The sequence below is a fragment of the Rattus norvegicus genome, chromosome 5, assembly GCF_021556685.1.
Source record: "Rattus norvegicus strain SHRSP/BbbUtx chromosome 5, alternate assembly SHRSP_T2T, whole genome shotgun sequence".
NCBI lineage: Eukaryota > Metazoa > Chordata > Mammalia > Rodentia > Muridae > Rattus > Rattus norvegicus.
Genome location: NC_141538.1, coordinates 154,039,666 through 154,059,586, shown reverse-complemented (window position 1 = coordinate 154,059,586; position 19,921 = coordinate 154,039,666). Strand labels below are relative to the sequence as shown.

Below are 19,921 nucleotides of genomic sequence, written 5' to 3'. Positions count from 1 at the left end.
GCTCAGTGCTTACTTAGCACTCATGACGTCCCCGGTTCAATCCCCAGCACTTCATAAACTGGGTATACTTGGGAAGTTATGACAGAGGTCATCCTTGGCTACATAGCCAGGTAAAGGCTAGCCTGGGCTACATGAGACTGCCCAGATCCAGTCACACACTGGATAATATTTCTCCTCCCCTACCCTTGACACTTCCTTCAGTATTAAAAGCCTGCTTATTATTTTTGACAGCTATTTTTGACCTTGTTTGTCTGATCTGTCTTTCCACAGTAAAACACAAAGGCAGTCTAAAAGGCTGACCTCGCGTTAGAGAGGGAACAGATATAAGAGTCAGGCTCAGGGATGACCAGGATATTGGAATTGATCAGATCGAGAATTTTAAAAAAGTTCCCCACCTATGGTTACTGTACTGCAGAGACTCTAAGGCAGCAAGCAGAGGGACCGGCTTCTGTTCCCAAACTGGTCTGTGTCACCTGCTTAAGACACTCCCATTTTCCCTAGGATCGGCTTCCTAGAGTGCAAACCCAAACCACGTCAACAGGGGGCGCTCATACCACGTTCCATGATGGCTAATAGAATCGCTAACCCGCGGAAGCCGCAAAGATTCCTTTTAGAGATTTCGAGTCTGTGAACAGGAGCCTGGGCCAGAAGGGAAAATTTTCTCCATAGGACGTTTTCACGGGAAAGGAAAAGCAAAGGAGAACCGAGTTGTGGAAAATTAACAATTAAACGAAGATTTAGTGTCTCCACTGGACGGGCCCTAGAAATTGCTTTTGATAGTGGTGTTTTCGTGTCTGTCTATCGGCTTAGTCATCCATTATTGTACCGCAGGGGATGCGTGGTGTACGAGGCACACGCCTGAGGTCAGATAGCAACTTTGAGCAGTTGGTTCTCTCCTTCCACATCTGTTGTCGCAGCAGGGATACCCGTCTGTACCATGTTGCAAGCTCTAGGTGATCTGGCCTGCTGCTTCTGGAAGATTCGCCTGTCTCTGCCCCTCCCCCCCATGCTGATGTAAAAGTTCAGGGATGACATCCGGCTTCTTCACGTGGCTCCCAGGACTGAGCCAGGTTGTCAGGCGTGGAAGGCAAGTGCTTTTATCCAGAGTCATTTCGCTATTTCATTTATTAATTGTTATTTATGCATGTGTACATGTGTGCATGGTGCATGTGGGTGTGTGCACATGGGGAGGTCAAAGGGCAACTCTGTGGAGTGGGTTCTGTCTTTCCGCTTTTACGTGGGATCCAACTCAGGTTATCACGTTTGCCCACAGAGGAATGTCCCTCGCTCACTACTTTTAAAATTGATTAATTAAAAAACATTTCCGAGGGTTGGGGATTTAGCTCAGTGGTAGAGCCCTGGGTTCGGTCCCCAGCTCCGAAAAAAAGAAAAGAAAAAAAAAAAACATTTCTGAGACATGTCTTATGTAGCTCAGGCTGGTTTTGAACTGCAGAGGTGAGGATGACCTTGAACTCATGATTCTCCCGTCTCCACCTCTAAGGTTCTGGGACTACAGGCATGTGACGCCTTAAAACCGAGGCTTAGAAAAGGTAAATGGATATTGCAAGACCCATGGCTAGTGGACCGAAAGGTATTTTGCAGTCCAGAGGTATTGGCAGGTGAGTTGGTCCTTGAAGCCTGGTGACCCGAGTCTGACTCTCAGAACTCGCATGATGGAAGGAGAGAACCAACTCCCATAATTCATCCTCTGCCTCCACACATGTGCCACGGCGTGCCCATGTGCGCACACACACGAATTAAAAAGTAATATCAGAAGGTCTGATGGCTCCCCAAACTTTCACCAGGACTTTCCTCCCACCCCCATCTCCCCTCAGCAGAGGTCTTGTTGATCACCATGGAGCCAGGAACTGAAGCCCCTGGGGGCTGCCAGGACCCACCATACTCCACTGGGTGACAGCTTCCGGGCTGAAGAATGGTTCATCTTGCCCCTTAATTCCAAAGGCATTTCAGAGACCACAGATGCTGCCTCTCGATGAGAATACAGATGGTTTATTCCCTCCTTCGTAATTTCCAAAATCACCTAAGATTAGGCAAAAGATAGTGAGAATCTTATAACCCCTCCCCATCTTGTTGGAGGAAATCGGAAGGCAGAGAAATGTCCAGTCGTGTACTGAGATCCACTGAGTAAGGCCAGCCAAGGTGTCTGTCACCGGCCACATAGGCTCCATGTTCCAAGAAGTCCTGAGGGTCATCAACTGCACTGCCCAGCATCTCAGGTCACCTAGGCAGACTCCTTTCTTCCTCACCACCCACCATGTCTGCTCCTTGAAATGTCTTCTCATCTCCACAGCCAAACTGGATTCAGCTTTCAAGACCCAACACTGCCCCGCCCCGTGTGGAAGGGCTTTGCAAAGCCCTGCATCTCCCAATCAGATCGGCCATTGCCCACTTCCTCTGATCAATGAAGATACTTTCCTTACACCCATTTAGTGAACTTCGTTACCTCCTGCCTTGCCCTGGTGACCCCTGCACCCAGGTCCCGTTCTGTGTAATGTTTATCTTGGTAGCTTTGGGGCCATCCTCAGCCTTGTGTATGTCATACTTCCAAAGAGTGACGGACATGTAGAAAGGTGACAGTCCTATTTTCAAAGAGAATATAGATCCTGTGCCATGGGAGCCTCAGTGCTCTCCAGCAACTGTGGTCTTAACCCACTCAATGTCAGCAAATACTTCAGTGGTCACAACCAAACTCTGTTAGTTTTGCCAACTGTCCCCTGCAGAGCAAAGGTGCCTCCTTCTGTGGCCACCGGTAGAGACTGACAAGAGGTTTTCATAAAGCCCCGAGGAGTGGCGAAGAATGCCCATTTGATGGATGTGAAAGGCGAGGCTTGGGAAGAGCTTTTGTGGAAACTAAGTTCTATACCCCAGCTTCTGATTTCTTTCTTTCCCTTTTTTTTTTTTTTAAGATTTATTTATTATATATAAGTACACTGTAGCTGTCTTCAGACACACCAGAAGAGGGCATCAGATCTCATTACAGATGGCTGTGAGCCACCACGTGGTTGCTGGGATTTGAACTCAGGACCTCTGGAAGAGCAGTCGGAGCTCTAACCACTGAGCCATCTCTCTAGCCCCCCAGCTTCTGATTTCTAAGGCCAGGGTTCATCCCACATTCCAGGGTCCTCTGAGAACCCCAGCAAAAGCTTTTCTTTTCTTTTCTTTTTTTTAGATTTATTTATTCATTTATTATATATAAGTACACTGTAGCTGTCTTCAGACACACCAGAAGAGGGCATCAGATCCCATTACAGATGGTTGTGAGCCACCATGTGGTTGCTGGGAATTGAACTCATGACCTCTGGAAGAGCAGTCGGGTGCTCTTAACCGCTGAGCCATCTCTCCAGCCCCAAGCTTTGCTTCTCTTTGGTGTATTAGATCTGGGTCTGTCATGTCCCTGTCCCTTTCCCTGTCCCACCCCCATAGCCTGTGCTAGCTTATGACCCCTTGGCTGGCCTGCTGGTTGCTGTAGGGTGGATCTCAGGCTGCCCCCCAACACTCTCATTACTTCTTCAGCTCCTTGGGCTCCTCCCCATGTTTGAACACGCTGATGGTGACCTGGCCTGTCTCTGAACCATACTTGTTCTTGACAAAGATCCCATAGCGCCCGCTATCTTCGCTGGTGACCTTGTCAATGGTGATGGTGACCTCTGTACCCTTCACCTCCATGTGGTATCGGTCCAGGAAGGAGACGGGCTGGTCGTTCTTTAGCCAAGAGATTTCAGGGGACGGATCTCCTGAGATGACGCAGGTCAGGCACAGGGTCTGTTTCGGTGGACGGGAAGAAAACAATTTTACATCCTTATAACGTGAACTTGGCATTCACCTTGGCATGCACATGGAGGGCTACTAGTCCAGGCTGCTCTGCACAAAGGGTATGTGCACATGCATGCATTAGTATGTGCATGCGTATGTGTGTGTGCATGTTTTAAAAACAAGGTCTTATGTATCCTAAACTGGCGTTGAACTTGATAGGTAGCTGAGGATGACCTTGAACTCCTGTCTTCCTGTCCCTACATGCTAAGGGCTAGGATGCAGGCACAGCCAGCTTATGCAGTGCTGGAGGTTGAACACAGGGCTTTGTGCATGCTAGGCAAGCACTTTACCAACCGAGCCATGTCCGTGTGTCCTACTGTACCATGCAAAGGGAGACATGTTTTATTTTAACCCCGCCTTCTCCAACCCTCAACGTTTTACAGAAAAAGTTACTTGGTAGAATCTTAGACAATTCTCTAGTAATGGCCTAGTAGTAGGCCCTAGGGCAGCCAGGGCTACACAGAGAAACCCTGTCTCAAAGAATAAAAATGCGTTTGAGTGTTTGTCTGCACGTATGTACATATGTTTGGTATACATGCATGCATGTATGCATGCATGTATGTATACATGTATGTACGTATGTATGCATGCATGCATGCATATATGTATAAGACATATGTGCAGTGCCTGTGGAGGCCAGAAGAGAGTGCTGGATCCCCTCAAACTGGAGCTACAGATGTTTGTGGGTCACCATGTGGGTGCTGGGAATTGAACCTGGGTCCTCTGGAAGAATAGCTAATGCTGGGGTTGGGAATTTAGGCCCTGGGTTTGGTCCTCAGCTCCAGGAAAAAAAAGCATAGCTAATGCTCTTATCTGCTGGACCGCCTCAGCTCCTGAGATTGTATTGCTTACACACAGAGGCTTGTGAACTGAACTTGGAAGTTCTCGAGTGAGCTCTAAGGCAGCCTACGGCACAACGGTTAAACTCGCAGGCTCTGGAATTGAGCAGCTAGGGTACGAGCCTCAGCTCTGCCTGTCAGGTCGCGTGGCTTTCACTATTCCCTTAACCACTCTAGGTCTCAGTTTCCCCTGCTGTCAGGCGGGACTAGAATTAATACCCTAGTTCTAGTGCTGGCCTCGGGGGCAAAATCAGTGGATACGTGGACCATCTTGTACTAGCACAAAGCAAACAGCAGACAGACTCCTGAAAACACCACAGCTTTTAGGGGTCATCTAAGTTCTTGTGGGAACCGGAGTCACAGGCTCCCACCAACCTGTATAACCTGGACAGAGCCAGGTTGAGCACAGGGGTCTGACTCCAGGCTCAGTGGTTTTCTTTGATACACATGTCATCATTGAGTCACGTGACCAGCGGTGGCAGGGCCACCTCTCTGACTAGCCTGCCATCTTTAGCTCTTGAATCCATCACACTCCACTGTATTTTGACCTGGAAGGGATCCTTTTTTTTTTTTTTCTTTTCTTTTCTATTTTTCGGAGGTGGGGACCGAACCCAGGGCCTTGCGCTTGCTAGGCAAGCGCTCTACCACTGAGCTAAATCCCCAACCCCCCTGGAAGGGATCCTTGACGGAACAAAAGCATGGGATGGCTGGCTGTGGGCCAGGAGGAGTGGTACCTTATCTTCCATGATGGTGGCCACGTCTGGCAAGCCCCTCACCACTTTAGCCCGATCTGGAATGGAAAGAAATGTCCTGAGTGGTTGAGTCCTGACGCCGCCCTCCTGCCCAGCGACTTTCCTCAGAGTGGAGGGTTAATATCAGGGAGGCTTCTTTCTAATTCCTCCCTCAGCATCTCCTCCTGTGCTCCCTGTCTCCATGGGTGGAAGACGCGATATGTGAGCTGTTTCTACCATTGAAACACTAGTGGTACCCAGGGATTACAGTGACCAGCATCTGTCCTCGAGAGCAAGAAGGTGAGTGAGTTGCTCTGAACCGGAACTAATGAATCCTGACTCATAGTGGGGGTGGGGCACCAAGAGGGGGTCAGGGAAAGCAGCAGCCTTTGGGACACCCTGACTCTGGTCCAAAGAGGTAGTCCCAGGAAGACAGTGTGGCTATAAATTACTATATAGGGAGTCAAACACGTCCCTGAGACTGCATCAGAGGCTATAGGGCGGCCTAGACCATGTGTCCTAGCTATGCACAAAGCCTGGTTCAGAAGCTGCTGTCCAGTGTGAGGGAGAAGGACCCTGAGTCAGACCCGTAAGTCCCCGGGATGGACACAGTCGTGGGCAGGAGTTAGTATTAGCTTTCCACAGCTGAGGAGGTGATCCAGTTCCCTCCCCGACTCCAGTTTCTCAAGCCCCAGCAACCACACGTGGTCGTTTAAGTTCTTTCTATGGAAGTCCTGGATGGAACGGAACATTTGCATTGGGTGTACAACTAGGTGGTTGTGTGAGGGTCCCTCTGGCCTGAGCACAGGTGAAGCTGGCTGGCTGTGCTGTCTCCTCCAAGGGTGGCTGACCCTGCAAGATCACTTGGAACCTAGGATTGTCACGACTGCAGTTACATATCCAATGCTTGTCCTTTGTGTCACTTGGGGACACTAGGGAGAGGCACCAGCATATCTGTGTTCATGGCCCTGCAGTGTCCTGGATGCTCATAGCTAAGTAGGTCCTTCCCTTGTCAGGCCCGTAAGGCCGTGGGACTCGGCTGCTGCCGTCCCCGTCCTTCACTGAACCTCCATCACCGGGCCAGGAAGCCCTGAGAGCTATACTCCTAACACTGGGCTGTTCAAAGCTGGCTGGGGGCAGGGGTGAGCTCATAAGTGGAATAGATTTGAAAATGGATTGGTGTGGCTTTCTGGAAGCTGTCACATCCCTTATGCCTGAGGCTAATTCTGGGTTAAACCCACCATCGCCTCCCCCAACCCTGCAAGCCTTCAGGTTCCAGGACACCCCCTTCCCATGTCCCACTTGCAAAGGCTAGACCAGCCTCGTTCCTCTCATTCTCCGCCACTGGGTTCCCGCCGAGGGTCGCGTGCACCTGCTCGGCACCGGACCCGCACCAGCCTGTCCAACTGACTTCAGGTGTCCTTAGGTTCCTTATCCATCTGTCTCTTTACAGCTAGCTCCCAGGTGTCCCCTGAGCCTGCCTGGAGGTTGGGGTTCTAGAGAAGCCAGCCTAGACTCAGGAACACGAGGAACAAGACAACCAGGGACTCACTCTTCTCGATGACAGCCAAAGCCCTGAAACACAGAAAAGGGAACAGAGTGTTAGCTTCTCTCCCTGTGTGAGGCAAGGAAGGTAGAAACTCTAGTGCTCCCAGTAGAGGCCCCAAAACAGTCGCTCTAACCCCGAGGGGGCCTGTGACTCACAAGGAAAACGAGGAGAAACTTACTTCAGTCTCTGGTGCTCTGCCAGGGCGTCATCAAAAGCTGTAGGACACAGAAGACACAACAGGGCTGAGAGGGGACTGTGGCCAATTTCCTCCCACTCTGGGATTCTCACAGCGCAGTGCCAGGTTCAGAGGGGCAGAGAGCCTCCCAAAAGACCTTTTCTATGTATCTTTTTGAGACAAGTTCCCACTGTGTAGCCAAGGATGATCTACTTTGAACTTGCTATCCTCCTGCCTCCACTTCCGATGTGTTAGGATTACTGGCATGTGTCACCCTGTCTGACCTCATTTCGAAAATTTCCTTTAATTTTTTGGGGAGGGGCAGGCCATGAGAATGAATGGAAATCTGCAACTGACAGGGGTGAGGAGGTGGGGGAGGGGCATCTCCAGGAAAGGACAGAGACCTGGGAGGAGGGAGGCGCCCAAGAATCAACGGGGGTGACCTTAGCTGTGACTCACTACACTGGCAATATGGAGCCTGAAGAGGCCACCTCCTGTAGCCAGGCAGGAACCCTAATGGAGCAGTAGGGACACCAACCTACCCACAAAAGTTTCAACCCCAAATTTATCCTGTCTACAAGAAATGCAGGCACAGGGGATGGGGCAGAGACTGAGGGAATGGCCAGCCAATAACCATTCCAACTTGAGACCCATCCCATGGGCAAACACCAATCCCTGACACTATTAATGCTACTCTGTTATGCTTGCAGACAGGAGCATGGTGTCCTCTGAGAGGCTCCACTCAGCAGCTGACCCAGGGAGATACAGACACCCACAGGCAAACAGTGGATGGAGCTTGGGGACTCTAATGGAAGAATAGGAGTAAGGGTTGCAGTCCCAAAGGGGACAGGAACTCTACAGGAAGACCAACAGGGCTAACTAACTTGGACCATTGAGGGCTCTCAGAGTCTGAACCACCAACCGAAGGACATACACCGGCTGGACCTAGCACCCTCACCCCCCCATCCCTACCCCCACTCTGCACGTGTGTAGCAGATGTGCAGCTTGGTGTTCATGTAGGCGGGGCTGCCTTGTCTGGCCTCAGTGGGAAAGGATACACCTAGCATTGCAGAGACTTGAAGTGCAAATCTTGAGGGGCCCCCCGCCTGCTCAGAGGAGATAGGGGATGGGGTAAGGATTGTAGGAGGGGGAGACAGGGGTTAGTGAGTGGGATATAAAGTGAATAAGTGAAAAAAATTAAATTAAAAAAGGTCGGAGAACAACTTCACAAAGTCGGTTCTCTTCCTCTGGTTTCCTATGAGCTCAGGGAATTAGTTTCGAGTAGCGAGGGCCTTTAACTCCTGGACCTTCTTGCCACTTCTCCACCCTCTGATGTGAGACAAGGTTTTAGGGAGTCTGAGCTGCTGGTCTCAAACTCACTATGTAGCTGAGCACGACCTTGAACTCCAGATCCTCCTGCCATGGTGCCTGAACCCCTGGGATTGTCTAGACAGAGCTCTCGACAGACAGACAGAGAGACAGACAAGAGGATGACTCACCTTGCCCAGACAGGTCTGCTGAGAGCTGACAGACTTCCTTCCCAGCAGTGATCTCCAGGGTGTATTTACCCTTATCTGAGTCCTTGGGGTCCAGGATGTGGAGCCAAATCTCGTCCAGGGTGGTGCCCGCCCGTACCCGATCGCCGCTCTCCAGACGCTTGTCTCTGATCGCAGAGGCACAGAAGGGCTAGGACAGACTGGGGGTCTGACTCCCTGGCCACCCACCCGACACTTGCCGTAGATCCACGCATGCATTCATTGTATAGTGCTTCGTTCCTCGTCTGACCCTCCACCCATCCATCCATCCCGCATTCAGCCACCCCTCCCTCCCTTTGTCCAATCCCATGGCAGACTGTCTGCATACAAAAGCTGGGTCTATGTCTGTGGTATGCCCTGCAGGCTGGAGCGATGGGTGGAGGGCATTCTCAGGGCAGTGACCTCCCTGCTCTTGGGGGTCACTCCTCTGCTTTCTTATCCCAACCTTCTGGTGCTTCTGCCCACCCCCATGCCCCAGTGTTCTGTTCCCTAAGCCTATTGTCACGGGACTCAGAAACTCTGGCTGGAGAAGCCCCCCCACCCCCATCTTTCTGAAGCTTCCTGTGACCCTCACTCTCATTGCACAAAATTTCCCAAGTTGTTTCCCATGGCTTCCCTATAGAATGGGTGCAGCCATGTCTGCTCCACGAGGCGGAGGCTTGCTTGTGACGAGGGACTCTGGGGAGATCCTATTCTCAGATTATCTGGGGTGACTTGGCCCGGATCTTTGTAGAAACCTTCCTGATTTCCTGCCCTGACCCTCCCACAGCTCTCTCTCCTGGACCTGCCTCCTGGCCTCCTCCTTAGCCTGAACACTTGGCTCTGTTGAGGCTACGGGGCCTGTAAGTGTACAGCCCTCTATGACTGGCTCTCCCTGACTCCGACATCCTTTCCTCCCTCGGTTTCCAGATACACTCTAGGTACCATAATCCTTCCGTTGTCATGGAGACCTCAGATAAATGGCCCTACCACCACCAGCATCCCAGTTTTCCCCAGGGATGCCTCTTTTGTTCCTTTCATCCCTGAGGGCAGAACCTGTGGGAGAGCTTTCCTGCTGCTCACCCTGGGACTGGGACCTGTGAGAGGGCTAGGTAGTGGTAAGGAGGAGGAGGAAGAGGAGGAGGAGGAGGAGGAGGAGGAGGAGGAGGAGGAGGAAGAGGAGGAGGAAGAGGAAGAGGAGGAAGAGGAAGAGGAGAATCCTAAAGGCACAGGCACTGGAACCTTCCGACTGTCAAGGGCTCCAGGGCACGGCCAACCTACTTGTGGAACCAAGCCGTCTTCATATAGTCCACATTGTAGTATTTGACCTTGCTGAAGAGCCGAATCCCCTCTTCTGTCCCCTGGATTTTCAATGGAGTTGCAGAGAGAGCTGAGGATGCAGAGGAGAAAGGTGAGTGTCCCGGGAGGACCTTGGAGTTTTGGAGCCAGTCTGCTTGCTGCAGCTCCAGAGAAGAAAGAAGGGAACATTCTACTGTGGGGAGAGGGGAAGGGCCTTCCATCCCCGCTCTCCGAGGGCAGATGCTGGACCCATGCCTGAAGCTAAGGCTGTTGGGGGAGTTCTCGGAGGCTCGTCAGGCCAAGACAAAGAGGAAGGCGTGCTCACTTACCGCTAATCCTGCCCAGCTCAGTGAGGACAGCATCTAGGGCTGGAGAGAGACAGATGGTCAGCTGGGTGGGTTCCCTTAGGCATGTCCAGGGGTGGTGGTGATGGTGGCTTTGGAGAAGGGTGAGGAAGCTCAGAGCCTCTCTGAGGGTGGAGACTGGAGAATGACTTGAGGGTGGGAGGGGCTTTTGGGTGTTGAGGGATGGATGGATCAGGTAAAATGATGCCATCTGATATCTATCTATCTATCTATCTATCTATCTATCTATCTATCTATCTATCTATCTATCTATCTATCTATCCTCTGTGTAGCTCTGGCTGACCTGGAACTTTCTGTATAGACCAGGCTGGCCTCAAACGCAGAGATCCATCTGTCTCTGCCTCCTGAGTGATGGGATTAAAGATGTCCTCCGCCACTACCTGGCTCCTTCTGATTTTCTTGTGAGCTGTGTCAACCAGCCTCCAGAAGAGCCAGGGCCCTCTGTGGGTGGAGGGTCTTCAAGCCTGGATTAACTGTGGCATACCATAACAGCACACATATCAGATCCCTGCAGAGGCTAGCTGTGTAACCTTGGGCAACTCACTTAACCTCTTGGTGCCTTAGTTTCCCCAAGTGGCATGCGACCCCACACATCTTAGGCCACACGTCACACCACAATCTCTCGCTCCTGTGTGAGCTCCTCACAGCCCTCCTCCCTTCCCTGTCATCACTGGCGCCTACCTTCCCCTGTAAGGTCCAGCACAGTGTCATCCTCCCCTCGCTCATCAGAAACCACTGCTCTGTAGAGTCCCTGGTCTTCTTTGGAAAACTGTGGAAGAGGATGACAGTGTGTGTGAGGGGTGACAGCAAGTCAGGAGGTGCCAGGTCCCCACCCTGTGTGGGCTCTCTCAGCTTTGGAGTTGGTGGGCCTAGGGAGTGTATGCATGTGTGTCTGAGAGTGTGTGAGTGTGCGTGTGTGTGTGTGTGTGTGTATGTGACTGTATGTGTGTGAGTGTATGCATGCGAGTCTGATTGTGTATGTGTGTGAGAGTGTGTGTAAGTGTATTTGTGTGAGTGCATATGAGTGTCTGTATGTGTGTGAGTGTTTCAGTGTATGTGACTGATTGTGTATGTGTGTCTGAGAGTGTGTGAGAGTGTGTGTGTGACTGTATGTGTGTGAGTGTGTGTGTGAGTGTATGAACGTGACTGTATGTGTGTATGAACGTGACTGTATGTGTGTATGAGTGTATGTGTGTGAGTGTATGAGCATGACTGTATGTGTGTATGAGTGTATGTGTGTGTTTGTACGAGTTGTGTGTAAGTATATGTGTGAGTGTTTGCATATGTGAGTGTATGTGTGAATCTATGTGTGTAAGTGTATGTGTGTGTTTGTTTGTATGTTATGTATGTGTGAGTGTATGTGAGTGTTTGTATGAATGTATGTGTTTTTATGTGTGTGTTGAGTGTGTGAGTGTTTGTATGAGTGTGTGTGACTGCGTATATGTGTGTGAGTATATATGAGTGAGTGTGTGAGCATGTGGTTTTTTTTTTTTGTTTGTTTGTTTGTTTTCGGAGCTGGGGACCGAACCCAGGGCCTTGCGCTTGCTAGGCAAGCACTCTACCACTGAGCTAAATCCCCAACCCCTGAGCATGTGTTTTTGAGTGTTGTGTGTGAGTGTGTGAATGAGTGTGTATGAGTGAATGTGTGGCTGTGAATGAGTATGTGTGTCTGAGTCTGTGAGTGTGTGTACTGAGGGTAGAAATGAACACATCTGGTTTTCCAGGAGACTCCTTAGAGCGCAGCCCAGCTCGGTCTGTAGAGCCTAGGAAGAGCCTGTCTGTACAGGACATGAACATTCTCCTCTCCCTGAGGCTCCAACGCAAGGACCCTCTGTATTTCCCCAGAGGGAAGCGTGCGTTCCTTGGCTCAGAACGGGGAGTCCCTCTGGCACGTGTTTGCAGTCTTGAATCAAATCTGCAGCAGCAGTCACTGAACTGAAAGCGTGATTGCAGTTTGGAAAATGTTTACTGAAGATGGAACCTTGGCCATCTCATGTGCTACACAAAGCACCTACTAAGCTCAGCCTCAGCCCAGGGTTGAGCTTTTGGGTCAAGTAGCGGAGGTCAGAAATGACGTCTTATCGTAAGGCAACTCCTTCAGGGATCCTTAAAGATCCCTCCCACCTGGGCCACTTCCACACAGTGACTTTGGGACACTGTAGAAGGATCCAAGGCAGAGGTAGGTTTTCCTCTAAAACTTTTTTTTTTTTACCCACCAAAGGTCGTAAAGTCCCAGTTATACTGGAGCGAGCAAGGCCCTGGAGTGGACAGAAATCTAGGCATGCCTCAGCCTAGTAGAACAGACATGGCTGCACCCACTAGGGAGTGATTTCTGACCCAACTCTCATCTTATGTCCTTGAGCTTCATGTGTCAGAGCCTCAGTTTACCCATCTATGAAGTGGCTCTGGTCTTCTTGCTGTCCTTCAAGGACCCAGGTATTAACACTGTGAAGGCCAGAAAGCCCTGCCCCCCAGGACTCCATGAATATTAAGCACCCACTGAATGTCACATCCCTTTTGAGGAGCATGTCCCAATCAAGATGTGGGAGAAGACCCTTGACTTATCATTTCCTTCCTAGTAAGAACCTGTGAACAACTACCCAGTATCCCCAGGACCCAGCAGGGGCTCTGGAAGTCAGCAGCAGACGGGTATGTGGCAAGCGGAAGGTTAGGAGGTCTTAGTCCTCTGAGGAAAGAACCCAGCTCCGAGCCTGCTTTTCTCTGACTTGCCTCATGGGGGCATCGTTCCTGTCCTCAACCCCTGACTACGGCAGGGAGCTCACAGAGAACAACAGTAAGGTCAGAGAGGGTCAGTGACTAGCTCAAGGCTGCATATGCTGGAACCGAACCAGGCCTGGATCCTGCAACATGGGAAAAAGTCAGTAATCTGTAGTATTGGGCTTATGTTTTGAAATATTTATATCCCAATTTTTAATGTTAATTTTGAGTTTTTTTAAAAATGCATAAATTAGTTTGGTTTGTTTAATTTTAATTTAATTATATTTTTTTTGATTGTTGTTTTTCAAGACAGAGCTTCTCTGCACACTGGGTGTCCTGGAACTCACTTTATAGACCAGGCTGGCCTCGAACTCACAGAGCTCTCCTTGCCTTTGCCTCTCCAGTGCAAGGATTAAAGGAGTGAGCTACCAAGCCTGGCATTAGGGTTTTATGTTTATTTTATTTTTTAAGACTCACATAGCCTAGGCTGGCCTCAAACACCTTATATAGCTTCCACACTTCATTCCCTCAGCAAGCTCTCTACCAGCTGAACCACACTCCGAGGTCCTAGTATTTATCTTCTAAAAAACATTGTCTTTAAAAGTTTTACGTGTATGATCGAGTGTCTGCATGTCTGTGCATCATGTGGTTGTAATGCCCACGGAGGCCAGAAGAGGGCGAACTGGAGCTACAGACTGCGGTCGGCAGCAGCAAGGGCTCGAACGCTGAGCCCTGAGCCAGCTCTCCAACCCCTGGCCTTATCTTGACTGGGCCCTGGCGCTCCTGCGTGATCAGCTCTGCTCAGGCTCCGCCCAGCACTCTTGGCACATTCAGTTGGCAGTTGAGCAGGGTGAACCCCCAGCCCCCTCTGCACTTACCTCCTCAATGCAGAGACTCCCATCTCCGGTCTGCGGGCTGTACTGCCCACGGGGCGCCTCTTTCTTCTGGAAGAGCCACTGGAAGCGAGTCTCCTTCTTCGTGTTGGTTACCTGAAGGGGACAGGGCATGAGGGGCCTCCATAAGACTTCGTTTTAAAATAAAACCCATATACTTTGACAAGGTTCCTTTCACATGGCCCATTGAAACTCCTGGTGCACAAGAACCAGCTGATCCCTTCCTTATACTATGTCTCAAGTGCTGACCTCTGGGTCCTGACTTTTGCTAATGTCACTTCCTGCCTCTTGACCTCTTTGACTCTGTTTTTCTTGTAAATACTTAGGCCTCTTAATGAAGTCAGATGTTACCTCCTCCAGGAAGTCCTCCTTAAAGTACCCTATAGGGCATAGCCTTCCTGAACGTATCTGACGGAGCATAAGGTATGTTGTTTTTAGTAATTCTCTTTGGGCTGTGGGTTCCCAGAGGCCTAAGGGAACTATGAATGCCCAGGACCTTGCTGAGCTGAGACGGCACGGTATAGATGATTGTGAGGAAGGTGAAATCAAGTCATACAGACACTGTGTGTGTGTGTGTATGTGTGTGTGTGTGTGTGTGTGTGTGTGTGTGTGTGTGAGTGTGTGGGGGATTGTGTACTGGGCTTGGGGACAAGTCACAGGCCACGCCTCACTGGACTGATGGCTCATTAGAGGTGAGGTGTAGACTTGCCTTGCACGTCAGAAGCACGTGGCAGTCCTCTGTGACCTTCCAGGTCAAAGGATCCTGGAAATAGGGACCTGCAAGGGGAAAGAGAACAAACTCAGTCATGCGCTTTAAGCTGAACCAGGGCGCCACCTGGTGGCCAGACAGGAAAACCAGCTGGGCCGGAGACCAAGACTGCGGGTGGGGGCAAGGACTGCGGTGGCGGGAGCAAGGGGTCTGGGGGCTCCTTAAAGGAAGGGAACTGTAAGGAGGCACTGGCCGGCCCTCGGGCTTGGAAATTGAAATTTTGTTCTGTAATCAAGGCGAGACTTGACCAGATCATGGTGAGCCTCCCTGGCTGGGTTGGTATTTTTTTTTTTTTTTTCTTTTTTCTTTTTTTCAGAGCTGGGGACCGAACCCAGGGCCTTGCGCTTGCTAGGCAAGCGCTCTACCGCTGAGCTAAATCCCCAACCCCGGGTTGGTATTTTTCAGCACTGATCAATGGCTTACCCTGCTTTCTCTTCCAGTCTCTTCTCTTTGCATCTGCCTTTCTCAGAAGCTTGTCAAAATCTGTGAATACACCGGGAGGAAATGGCATGAGTGGAGAGAGCGAAGGGAACTGGGGTGGACAGAAGACCAGGGACGTGTTTAGAGCCGAGAGCCTCTCGGGAGGGTACACGGTTAGGATGGGTTCAAGTTGGTGGGGAGGGCGCTTCCGGGAGGAGCGGGACCAGGCTGACCGTCATCCACCAGGGCGAGGGTGATCTGGTTCTTGGCTTTTCCATCTTGGAGCTCGGCGGTGTAGGACCCCTTGTCATCTTCGGAAAGTTGCTGAATGATGACCTCCACCAAGCCCTTCTCTCGGTCAAAGTTGATCTTGCGGCTCTGGCGGAACAAATCCCCAAGTCCTTTTTAGGCATTTCCTGTCCTGGGAGCTCTGCTGGGAGCACACCTCTGGGTCTGATCAAGATTGGGGTGCTATGTACAGGGATCGGGGTAGCTTTTTTCTGCTTGAATAAACTGGGAGTCCCCAGCATACCATGCCTGAATTAATTATAATTTAATAGTAAGCTTTGTAGCTGTACCGTGCCTCTGTTGCTTATTATCAACTTCTTTTACAATTTAAATTTAAAATTATTACATTTTAATATTCTCTCTCTCTCTCTCTCTCTCTCTCTCTCTCTCTCTCTCTCTCTCTCTCTCTCTCTCTCTGTTGGGGGTGGGGTGCATAGGCCACAGCACATATGTTGAGTTCAGAGAACTATTTGCAGAAGTCAGTTCTGTGTTCTCTTTCTTCTATGTGGACCCTGCATTCCCCAGCATGATATTTCCTCTGACCAAAACCATCATCCCTTTCTCTGGAATATATATTTCCCCCCTCTCTCCCTCCCTTCCCTCCCTCTCTCCCTCTCTTCCTCTCTCCCCCTTCTCCTTCCCCTCCCTCTCCCTCCTTCCCTCTTCCCCCTCCTTCCCTCCATTTTCCTTCCTTCTCTGGTTCTAACTCAGGGTCTTGCCCACACTAGGCATGAGCTCTAGTTCTGAGTTGCTCGCCAGCCCTAATCTATGAATTCGGATGACTGCTTTACCCTCCTGGAGATGAAATTCGCAAATGATGTGACACTGCCGTTAAGACTGGAATCGGTTGGTTTTCATATAAAAACAATTGAATAATAGCCGGTTCCTCACAAACCTATTTACCATTCTTACAGCTTTAGAATGAAAACAGTGTAACATTTTGTGCAAATATCATTTAAAATAAAACCCGTGTATGTTGGCTGTGTGTGTTAGCTTGTAGATTCTTGGATACAATTAGGTACCACTGACATTCTTGGATACAATTCGCTTCCGATTTGTAAGGAGAGGGGAGAAAAGCAAAGGACTGGAACAGGAAAAGGAAAGACCACCATAAAGTGGCAGGGAGTAGAAAACCTGTTCCCCGAGTGTCTGTTGGGCCTGTAAGAAAGTGCTTTAATATTTACGTCTAAAGCGGAGGTTTAGGGCTTGGAAAACTGTCAGCCCCAGGTAGGCTTTCTCACCTTAGGAATGCTGAGAAGGACATTTGAAAATGGCAGCGGGCGTGCAAATGTCCCTGCCCTGGTTAATAACAACCCCCACCCCCACCCTACCCCACTCCACTCCACCCCACCCGTACTGAAAGCCAGGCGACCTGGCCTGGACGCCCCACTGCAGGGACAGCCAAAGAGGCAGCTATTACCAAAATGACAGCTGGCCCCAGACCCCACTTCTTAGGAGAGGCCGCCTTGTTTGGGGCAGGGGAGCCTCCCCAGGGACTGTGGGCACCATTTACCGGGGAGCTGAAGATCTCCTTCTCATTGAAGATGAGGTGCAACTCCGCAGCTGGCGACAGTTTCTCCACCTCCAGCCACAGCCGCACCTCACCTTGCTCGAGGATGTCCACGTTCCAGCCAGAGATCAGCTTGATGACTGGGAGACACAGGACGGGTGTGGGTGGGAGCCCTCTCCTCTTCCGACTCCCCCCAGGACCCGCCCAGCTCCTCTCTGTCCGACCACGCCCACTCGGCCTCTAAGCCCCGCCCCTCCCCACCCAGCTCTGCTTTGGCAGTGAATGTGCAGAGTTTGAAGGAGCTGCGGGCCTGGCTGGAGCCTAGAAGCTCTCCGTAAACCGAACTGATTTCAGAAACGCATTTCCTCTTCAACGGACCTTAAACACTGGAGTCTGGCTTCACCCTGCCCGTTCTAACTTGGCTGGAGCCTGGCCTGGGTGTGGGATTTGGAAAAGTTCTCAATGTGATTCCAATACGTGATCAAGTGTTTGGCTGGGCTTAAGGATTCCACCGTCCAGGGAGAGACAAGGCAGGGAAGCAGAGGTTTGGATGATCTAACATCCAGTCGTCTCAAGAGCTGTTAGGGATGGTGATGATGGTGATGGTGGTGATGATGATGGTGGTGGTGCTGATGGTGGTGATGGTGGTGATGATGATGGTGGTGGTGCTGATGGTGGTGATGGTGATGGTGATGATGATGATGATGGAGATGATGATGATGGAGATGATGCTGAGGGAGATGATAACGATTGTGACGGTGGTGGTGCTGATGGTGATTATGATAGTGGTGGTGACAGGGATGGTGATGGTGACAGTGATATGGGTGGTGATGATAGTGATGATGATGATGGTGGTGGAGATGATGGTGAGGCTCGTGATGATAAGAACCGACTTGCTTCCCTCCTTTGCACCTCCCTGCCTCCTTTGCCTCTGGTCTCTGGTTTTCCAGTGTGTGGCTCCCTTTTCCCGTGCTCTCACACTATATCCTTGTTCCCTGCCCGGCTCAGCTCTGCTTAGGAAGCAGGCTCGCCTCGGTGTTTACCTGGGTTTCTGATCTCGTGACTCAGCTTCTTCAGCTTGTTCAGTTCTGGGGCAGGGAGGGGCACAGAAGAAAACAGATGCAACGTTAGGTCACAGGGTTCGAGTACAGCCAGCCCAGGGCCTCCATGCTGAGACGTTCCGAGAGAGAGCTCCACGTTGCCATCAGCTAGGGGCCACATGCTCCACAGAGACTGCTGGTAAGCACCGTGGGCTTTGCTCCTGGAGCACTATGGGAGATGCCGCAGCTAGTCTCGGTCACCCCAAGGTTGCATATCCTCCTTGTCCCCTCAGAGGAGCGTCTCTACACACCAGGCTCTGCAGGAGCGACCACATCAGTGCTCAGTGGGTGGGCTGAGCCTCAGTGTCTGCTTGGCTTCTATGAGCACGGGTGCTTGGGCTCTGGGTCAGGATGTGCTTCCCTGGGGAGGTGTCAGGGCGTGAGGACAATACCTTCCTCTGAAGGCCATTACCTTCCTCTGTCAGTGTGTGGCTAGCAGAGGTGTCTTCGTCAGCATCGGTGACCACCACTGAGTAGACGCCCAGGTCCTGAAGGTCTGGTTCTTTCAGAATGACCTTGGACCTGGCAGAGAGAGACAAAGCTGACCTCTGAGATGGGGCTTTGGCCTTGAAAACACAGGACTCCCTCACAGCCTGTGGAAGAGGTTGTGGGAAGAGGGGGAAAGAGACAAGCCAGTAAGGAAAGTTGAGGGGAGGAGCTGGAGAATCTTTCGTGACTTGAGCTCCTTCCCAGGTCCTGGCCAAGCTGGACCCTTGCAGTCCCTTGAGGTCCCCTCTAGATTGGCAGTGTGGCACACACGTTATAACCAACCAGCCAGCGACTCTGTCTGCTTCAGGAATTAAGGCGGTGGCACTCATGACTGCTTATCACAAGAGAACCCCAAAGAAGGCCTCCATTTCTGCCCCTAAGGCATCTCCCTGCTTCTCTCTGAGCTGGCCAGGCAGCCCTGGACAACCTGTGTGTCTCCCTACCAGGTCTACCACCCTTGGGTGCTCTCTCCCCTCCACCCCCGTCACTCCATCCTCCCTCAGCCCCGCCCCACTCACTTGTTAATTTCATCCTTAACCTCCACCCTCTGTGGGTCTGGCGGGCCTTTGTAATCCTTGGACCATTGAAACTCAGGGAAGTCAGGGGCTTCGGGGGCTTCGAAAGCCAGGTAGATCTGGCCCTCTTCGTCCACACCAACTTCAATCTCATGGGCATCTGGGGTGAGATTCAGGAAGGGACACGGGGATTTTTGTGACCTCGAAAGCCTTTCATGATCCCCAACTCAAATGTCACCTCTTCCAAGAAGTCCTTCTTGCTGGCTCCCCCCCCCCCATTTCTATTTTCCTTCCTCTTCCTCCTTTTTCTCCCTGCCCCTCTCAGTTCTTCTCTTTGACATACAATTTTGCTACATTAGCCCAGGCTGGCCTTGAATTCACTATGTAGTCCAGGGTAGCCACGATTCTACAACCTTGACCTCTGGAGCCCTAGCTAGGGTTACAGGTGTGTGTCACCACAACTGGCTCCTGTCTTTAAACATTCCTTTTCTCTTCTTTCTTCTCATCCCTACAGTTTGTGACAAGACCCAGAGCTAGTCAAGCCTTCTACCACTGAGGGGTATCCCTGCCTTACTCCTGGCTATCCTAAGACTTCCTGACTACTTTGCCATCTGTCTTTACTGTCCGTCCACCCTGTGTCCCCGTCTCCCCCCTCACAACAGCAGAGCTCTGCTTCCTCATCTGCAGCCGTGTCCCCGAGAAGTTGTTGATGGAGCACTTAATAGACGAGTGCTTTGTGGTCACCAGTGTGGGTGAGTCTGCCGGCTGCTGCCTGTGGGCCTTGTGGTTTAAATGTTTTGCACTAGAAGTGGGTACTACTGTGCGAGGGACCTAGGAGCGACTCTGGGCTGCTTAGCAGGAGAGACCACAGGTCCTGAGAGCTCAGTAGAGGCAGAGGACATGGAGCAACTGA

General features: G+C 51.1%; 1 protein-coding gene across 2 annotated transcripts in view; it reads right to left on the bottom strand.

Moving 5' to 3' along the window:
• Nucleotides 1–3,180: 3,180 nt before the first annotated feature.
• The window catches only part of Myom3 (myomesin 3), a 50,397-nt gene continuing 33,656 nt past the window's right edge, over nt 3,181–19,921 (bottom strand). For both annotated transcript variants that reach the window (NM_001107987.2, NM_001372118.1), the window contains 16 exon segments: nt 3,181–3,783; nt 5,408–5,463; nt 6,957–6,979; nt 7,132–7,168; nt 8,628–8,791; nt 9,924–10,032; nt 10,271–10,309; nt 10,988–11,075; nt 13,903–14,013; nt 14,627–14,694; nt 15,110–15,169; nt 15,340–15,484; nt 16,908–17,044; nt 17,948–17,992; nt 18,417–18,526; nt 19,012–19,168. In NM_001107987.2, coding sequence (NP_001101457.2) covers nt 3,523–3,783; nt 5,408–5,463; nt 6,957–6,979; nt 7,132–7,168; nt 8,628–8,791; nt 9,924–10,032; nt 10,271–10,309; nt 10,988–11,075; nt 13,903–14,013; nt 14,627–14,694; nt 15,110–15,169; nt 15,340–15,484; nt 16,908–17,044; nt 17,948–17,992; nt 18,417–18,526; nt 19,012–19,168 — 1,610 coding nt within the window. In that variant the 3' untranslated portion in view covers nt 3,181–3,522.